This window comes from Scardinius erythrophthalmus (assembly GCF_964197995.2).
Source record: "Scardinius erythrophthalmus genome assembly, chromosome: 1".
NCBI classification, from domain to species: domain Eukaryota; kingdom Metazoa; phylum Chordata; class Actinopteri; order Cypriniformes; family Leuciscidae; genus Scardinius; species Scardinius erythrophthalmus.
This window is the reverse complement of record NC_138221.1, coordinates 312,501-320,000: the sequence shown is the minus strand read 5'-3', so window position 1 is coordinate 320,000 and position 7,500 is coordinate 312,501. Positions and strand designations below refer to the sequence as shown.

Sequence of the window (7,500 nt, the reverse complement as noted above, 5' to 3'; positions counted from 1 at the left end):
AAGTCTCAGTGCGAGTCCTAGTGAGAGTCCTTTTGTAAGTCCCACTCCGACCTAACCCTAACCCTAACGCTCCCATTGTGTGGGACAGCACTCTATGCTGTGTCCAAGTCCTCGAAAGGGAACACCAACAACAACGAGCCTGCATCAAAGAGCCATTTCTGAAAAAAAAAGCTCAAGTTGGTGGATGAGAATAACTTTCTCTACATGAACACAGATGCACTTAGTGAGATCAATGCCGTGCCGTCAGTCGTTGATGACACTCCTTCAGTCTTATGTGTCTTTTGTGTGTTTTTCAGGATGAAGTCTCCAGCCGAGCATCGGGCCGAGATCTGTGAAGATTTCTCTCCCTGCCGTCTGCTTGCGCACCGCTTCGGCTCACAGCTGGCCTATCAAACGTATTTCAGCGGTCAGCAGCACAGGCCCAACCCACATCTGCGTCCGTACTGAGCCCCGCCTCCGACTCAATGAAACCTCTTCATTTAACCTGTTGACTGTCACATATTTTACTAATTATCAGGAATTAGGTGTCATTGGAAAGCTGAAGCACTCCAAATTCATCCAGGGAAAACTCTTTTAAAATTGGACATTATGTTACCATGGAAACGCACCTTAAAATATTTGATCAGGCTCCTCCCCCTCGTGGTCGGTGTCATGTTTCATATATTACAAAATGTACTGCTATTTTTTGACAGAATAACACAGGCGGCAAAAAAATCTCAGAGGATCCTCAATTTTTGTGATACCAACTTAAAATTTGTAACACAACTGCCTTAGGTTTTTCTAGCCATTTTAGACTCCAAATGATTTTGTTAAGAATACAAAATTATAACACGTTTAGTTCAAAACATTTGCTGTGTCTGCTTGCTATCACCTTTCTGACCAACCTAAGCATTCATGAATTGCAACTATTTGAGTTTGGATCTATGTTCAAAAAGAGAGGTGACAGTTTACAGGTTAAATAATCATTTATAGGTCAGTTTAACCCTATTCACACACATATATATATATATATATATATATATATATATATAAATATATCCTCTCGCTCAATGACAACGGGCCAGTTCGCCCAGATATTTACGCAATGCTGACAATTTCTCTTTTGTTAACGCATTAATGATTCAAAGCTGAGTTCATGACTGCAAATGTATTTCTTATTAGATTCAAATTACAAAAATGAACCTAATCTGAGGACTAAAATGTTGAAGCCATATGTTTCACACACAAGAGATCAGCCGTTTTGTATGTGATGCTGATTTTTTAATGTCTTTGTTTATCAATAAAGCGCTTTCACTATTAAACCCCTGCAAACCCGAAAGGCCTTCGTCTGCTCATTATTTCATGCTGACCTCAGTGAGTCTCTCTGGATCTTGTGAAGATCCACGTGTACACGCAGTTTATTCTGAGCCTCCTGAACGAGATCGCACAATCCTTGGCCACTGCACTTTAGCGATTCGCAACTCAGACGGTGAAATTACACAGAGTGAGTCCAAGAGCGCGGACTCTGCAGGAATAAATAGCCCACGGCTGGCAGAGCCAGAACTCAGAAATACTCTGAAGGGTTCATGTCAGCTCAGCATCTGAACCCTTGACCACAGCCACGAGCTCCAGCGCAGTCCAGCGGCGGCGTGTGTGTGTGTGTGCGTTCAGCGCAGTCCAGCGGCGGCGTGTGTGTGTGTGCGTTCAGCGCAGTCCAGCGGCGGCGGCATGTGTGAGGAGCGTCCAGGTGACGGAAGCACAGGAGCCTCAGATGCTCTCGGCCCTAAACAGCATTACTGGAGGAACCTCTGTAATTAAAGTCTTTATATGAGGCTTTATATGAAGCGTTTATATGAAGCCGGCTTCCTCCGCTGACGAGCCGCTCGCACGCAACAGCGATATGTGGAGTTTGTGATCAGGTGGAGAGCGCCATCTGTGTGTGTGTGTGTGTGTGTGTGTGTGTGTGTGTGTGTGTGTGTGTGTGTGTATGTGTGTGGATGTTTGATTCCTCCTCCAATCATGATGTCCGGCCCTTGTGATGTCTCTGTTATAAATGATGTGAGGGACACAGAGACACACAGTCACAGATCAACTTAAACACGGAGACAAACATGAAGAGCCTGACGCTCCTGATCTTCTGCTGCATGATGACTGCAAGCCTGAGCGCAGGTCAGTGTGTGTGTGTGTGTGTGTGTGTGTGTGTGTGTGTGTGTGTGTGTGTGTGATAGTGTGTGTGTATAACTGTTCTCTGTGTGTTGTTCTTATGCAGGTATTCCTGATTCCTCAGGCCCTAAATCAGAATCTCCCAGTGATGATGGTGAGGCACACATGTGTTGACATGTAGTGTGTGTGTGTGTGTGTGTTTGTTTTCATGTGTTGTGTGTTGGTCAAACCTGCTCCGTGTTGTCGAAGGTCAGTGCTGGTCGCTGAGCCTCATCACTATGAGTCGGTGCTGATCAGCTGCTCCAGGTGTGTGTGTCTGGGCTCCAGCTCTCCAGGTGTGTGTGTCTGGGCTCCAGCTCTCCAGGTGTGTGTGTCTGGGCTCCAGCTCTCCAGGTGTGTGTGTCTGGGCTCCAGCTCTCCAGGTGTGTGTGTCTGGGCTCCAGCTCTCCAGGTGTGTGTGTCTGGGCTCCAGCTCTCCAGGTGTGTGTGTCTGGGCTCCAGCTCTCCAGGTGTGTGTGTCTGGGCTCCAGCTCTCCAGGTGTGTGTGTCTGGGCTCCAGCTCTCCAGGTGTGTGTGTCTGGGCTCCAGCTCTCCAGGTGTGTGTGTCTGGGCTCCAGCTCTCCAGGTGTGTGTGTCTGGGCTCCAGCTCTCCAGGTGTGTGTGTCTGGGCTCCAGCTCTCCAGGTGTGTGTGTCTGGGCTCCAGCTCTCCAGGTGTGTGTGTCTGGGCTCCAGCTCTCCAGGTGTGTGTGTCTGGGCTCCAGCTCAACTTCACAGGAACAGCTTCACCCTTCAAGTGGAGCCGGACATATCGTAATTACCCCAATGATCGAGACAAAAGGGAAAAACTAGTGCAGTAATAATAATTAAGGCATTATGTATGACATTTACAGTCAAACTACATTCAGTACACTCATTTTCACAATTTTCTATATGCATGTGTTGTTAGATAGAAATGATGATAGAAATGTTGACAAATGATATCAAAACAGAATACATAAAAACCTACATTCGTACATAAAATGCAATATTTGTCGTTTTCTATCTAAACTTTAAATGAGTTTGTACTTAAAACAAGAACAAATATCTGCCAATTATTAAACAAAATTATCTTGTTTTCCATTTGAATCAAGTTTATTTTTCTGACTCCATTGGAAGATATTTTTCTTGTTTTAAGCACAAACCCACTTAAAGTTTAGATTAACAAGACTTAATATCTTCCGTCATTGTTCTTCTCCAGTAAATGCACCTTGATTTAAGAATGTTTAGATGTTTGTGCTGGAGAACGAGACGGAAACCCTGAGGAAGAACATAGGGACGGTCAAAGACATCTGCAGAAGGGTCATGAGTTTATCTGGGTGTATCTGTCTGAATGTGCGCCTGTTCTTCACACGCAGTTTCCACTGATGACGACCGGATGATTTTATGATCCGTTACGGAGGAAAGAGAGTCAGGAGAGGGAATGAGTTTGAATGTCTCTTCACAGGTGTGTTTGTGAAGCAAGAAGAGGCTTCAACGCTGGTGAGACAGAAGAGAGCTGGGGTGGCTGCCGCTGACCTGAGTTTGACTCAGCTGGAGAGGTACACACACACACACACACACACACACAAAATCCCCAGAGTTAAATTAACTCTGCTCTGAGTACATATGCTCCCGCTCTAAAGAGTGTTAAAGTAACTCTGAATCAGAGTTAAAGGGTATCAGTCAGTCACTGGTGTGTTCACTCTGCGCAATGGATCGGTGACAGCGAGTTTCACATTGCATAACTTTACAAAAGAAAGAATCGCAGACATCTTCTGTCTGGTCCACAAACTAAAATAGTGATATTCTGGTCTATAACTCCTCCCACTGTCCTGTAACTTGCTCTCTCATTGGCTGCGGGTCATCGTGATAATATCTCAGGGGCGTCTCATCAGCGATTCTCTCAGATCGCGTCTTTGATTTCGAGCGTTTGTCTGCGATCTGTCTAAACCTGTCGGCGAGTGGAATCATGGCTAAAATCGTGCAGTGTGAACTTGGCATTCGATGAAATAAGCTGAAGATAAAAGAAGACATTACATCTCTGAGGATCTCAGCAGAGGAGGATTAAACAACTCCACAAACAGCATTACCAGCTTCCCTTATTAATAATCAGTTTGACTATTTCTGCCAGTGATCTACAGGAGTTATTTTTGAGAACTAACAGAGGTTTAGATGTTGATGTTTTAATGAAAAAGTTTGGTCACCATTATGGTGATCAGTGTTTCCTTTAGTTGGCCTAGGCTTATTATGCGAGTTTGTGCTCTTTATAACAGTGTTTAACAAAACACATAATTTGTTGCAAAGGAAGCCAGAAACAAAGATGATCAGGTGATATGGTTTTCAGCATCATAAAGTAGAGTAAGTCACTAATCTTATCCCTGACCATAAGTGGTTCTTTCTTATTAATAGACTATATTCACTGACACTGACAGACATTCTGAATTTTTAAATTTTAGTAATTATTTTTTTAGACACAAACTTACATTAAGAATCTGCTTATGAATCTCAACAATTGTGACATACTTCATGCCGCAAAGCATGCTGGGAGCCATGAGTTTTATACTATGTTGGCTCCCAGCATGCATTGCGGCATGATGTGTGTCACCATTGTTGAGATTCATATGCAGATTCTTGATGTCTCCTTTGCAACAAACGATGTGTTTTGGTAAACACTGTTATAAAGACCACAAACTCATATTAAAAACCAAGTCAAACTGACCAACTAAAGGAAACACTGATCACCATAATGGTGACCAAACATTTTCAAAATAAAAACTCAACATCTAAACCTCTGTTAGTTCTCAAAAATAACTCCTGTAGATCAATGGCAGAAATAAAGTCAAGTCAAGTAAAGCTGGTAATGTTATTTGTGGAGTTGTTTAATCCTCCTCTGCTGAGATCCTCAGAGGTTTAACGTCTTCTTTTCTCTTCAGCTGGCTTCATCTTAGGCTGTGTCTGAAGTTCTTGTGTTTCTCTTTCCTTCAGTGATTCTGCTTGTTAACAGCAGGTGTTCATCATTTATGCTCAATCATCACTTAATTATCTTAATTACACACACACACACTCACTCAAACACACACATGCTCACACACTCTCTCTCCCACACACACACACACACACACACACACACACACACACACACACACACACACACACACTCTCTCTCTCTCTCTCCCACACACACACACACACACACACACACACACACACACACACACACACTCTCTCTCTCTTTCTCTCTCTCACACACACACACACACACACACACACACACACACACACACACACACACACACACACACACACTCAGCAGTGTTGGCGTGTATTTCTCACACACTCTTGTGTTCTCTCAGTCTCAGGGAAGTGTGTGAAGCTAACCTGGCCTGCGAGGACATGATGGACACGTCCGGCATCATCGCGGCCTACACTGCGTACTACGGACCCATCCCCTACTAGAGATCCGCTGCGTCACTGCCCCACATCATGATGAGCATCTGTCAAAAAACATAAAAAAACATAAGCAGGGAAGGCTGCTGAAGCTATGCAGAATAATAATAAACAAACAAAACACTACAGTGTTGTCTGCAAGTTCTGTTCAGTTTTTGTTTGGGATGGTTTAATATTACTGGTCACATCGTGGCTAGATTCTCATGTAAGTCAAGTCACCTTTATTTTTTATAGCGCTTTATACAATTATATAGATTGTTTCAAAGCAGATTTACAGAGATAACAGGACTGCTGTCGAGCTGCTGCGTTTTGAACCAGCTGTAGTTTGTTTATTAAGCGTGCAGGGCAACCACCCAGTAGAGCATTACAGTAATCTAGCCTTGAGGTCATGAACGCATGAACTAACTGTTCCGCATTTGTCAATGAGAGCATATGGCGTAATTTAGATATATTTTTAAGATGGAAAAATGCAGAAGCGATAAAAATTCTGTATTATAAATTTCAAGGCCAGACAAGTAGTTTGTTGAGGGTGGGTTAGTAGGGAAGGACTACACGCCTGCGCACACATATATTCAGACACACACACCTATAGATTGAACTCGTAATACACACGTGCGCCATCAGCGTTTTTGAAAGTTTGCGCAGAAAGAACTTTTTTCTGTTAAAAGAAGAGTTTTCAGTTAGAGCGGTGTGTGTTAGCGGCCGCAAAGTTAATAACTAATGATCGTTGTGACGGAAGTGAATCAATCAAACTAACTTTATCTGGACAATAACTTTATTCTAGATCTGCTGTAAAGCCTAAACACTCTCTATTACTGTAATCTCCTGTTATCTCTGTAAAGCTGCTGTGAGACTCTATAGTGTTAAAGCGCTGTATAAATGAAGAGATGACTTGACTTGACTATAGGGTCTAACGTACAGTACATGTTGTTAATTTAGATGATTATTACAATGAATAAAGCAAATTTTTCCTCAGGGAGACTACAATGCACTGCCTGATGCGATTCTGTAGTAGACGGGTGCATAGTTATAGTTATAGTTCTCTCCCTGATATTATCAATATTATAAGTGAAGAAGTTCATAAAGTCATTACTGCTGTGCCGCTTGGAAACGTCAGAAGTAGAAGCTTTATTTCTGCTTAGTTTAGCCACCGTTTCAAATAAATACTGTACCTAGGGTTGTGTTTTCTTCTGAAGGTGTTGAAGAATAAGCAGGTCCAGCAGTTTCTGAGGCCTCTCTGTGCGCAGTCGTGCTCTCTCCACGAGATCGATGACCTCCTCTATAAGGTCTAATGTAGCCAGCGCTAACACATACATGCTACTTCTCAAATTCATTCTGTTACAGTTACAAATTACTTCATTAACAAAAAATATTATTCAGTAATGTAATCCAAGCACTACAATATTAAAGTAATGTAATCTGATTACGTTTGGATTACATTAAGGTCACATATGTAAATAAAGTCAAGTAAACAGCAATATCATCAAAGTACTTTTATTTAATATGAATTTAAAATTAAAACTAATAAAAACTAGGCTATTAAAACTAAGTAATCGTGCCTTTTCACCAGCTAGAGATTACACAGCCTCGTATATAGTTTTATAAAAGGCTATACAGACATCTAGTGGCTACAGTATTATATAACAGATGGTTTTATTCTTTATTCTTATTTCTTTGACATATACAAGGGAAAAAACAATTATAGTTTATACACAAAATTAAAAAGTCTACACCATCTATGTATTAGTCTATTTCAAAACACATTTGCTCAAGGCCGTGATTAAGTCCTTAGCTAAAGAAGCGTCTTCATTACTGGAAGGGATAATTTATGCTGCACAACCATGTTGTTTTCTTTTTCCTCTTTGAAAACAAAATAATTGTGAATTTTCCAG

General features: G+C 42.0%; 2 protein-coding genes across 4 annotated transcripts in view; both read left to right on the top strand.

Annotated features, from left to right (window-relative positions):
- The window catches only part of mgp (matrix Gla protein), a 24,613-nt gene extending 23,396 nt beyond the window's left edge, over positions 1-1,217 (top strand). For all 3 annotated transcript variants that reach the window (XM_081389266.1, XM_081389265.1, XM_081389267.1), the window contains exon 5: positions 297-1,217. In XM_081389266.1, coding sequence (XP_081245392.1) covers positions 297-447 — 151 coding nt within the window. In that variant the 3' untranslated portion in view covers positions 448-1,217. The remainder of the gene's footprint in view (positions 1-296) is intronic.
- Positions 1,218-2,071: 854 nt separating this feature from the next.
- Positions 2,072-5,708, top strand: bglap (bone gamma-carboxyglutamate (gla) protein). The gene is made up of 4 exons (XM_081359050.1): positions 2,072-2,148; positions 2,249-2,296; positions 3,627-3,720; positions 5,515-5,708. Exons 1-4 carry the CDS (start codon positions 2,091-2,093, stop codon positions 5,615-5,617), a joined length of 303 nt encoding a protein of 100 aa, XP_081215176.1. The 5' UTR covers positions 2,072-2,090; the 3' UTR covers positions 5,618-5,708.
- Positions 5,709-7,500: the final 1,792 nt, after the last annotated feature.

Coding starts and splice junctions, on each gene's coding strand:
- bglap (XM_081359050.1), top strand. CDS start 2,091: ATGAAGAGCCTGACGCTCCTGATCTTCTGCTGCATGATGACTGCAAGC. Junction 2,297..3,626: donor AGAATCTCCCAGTGATGATG/GTGAGGCACACA, acceptor GTCTCTTCACAG/GTGTGTTTGTGAAGCAAGAA. Junction 3,721..5,514: donor AGTTTGACTCAGCTGGAGAG/GTACACACACAC, acceptor GTGTTCTCTCAG/TCTCAGGGAAGTGTGTGAAG.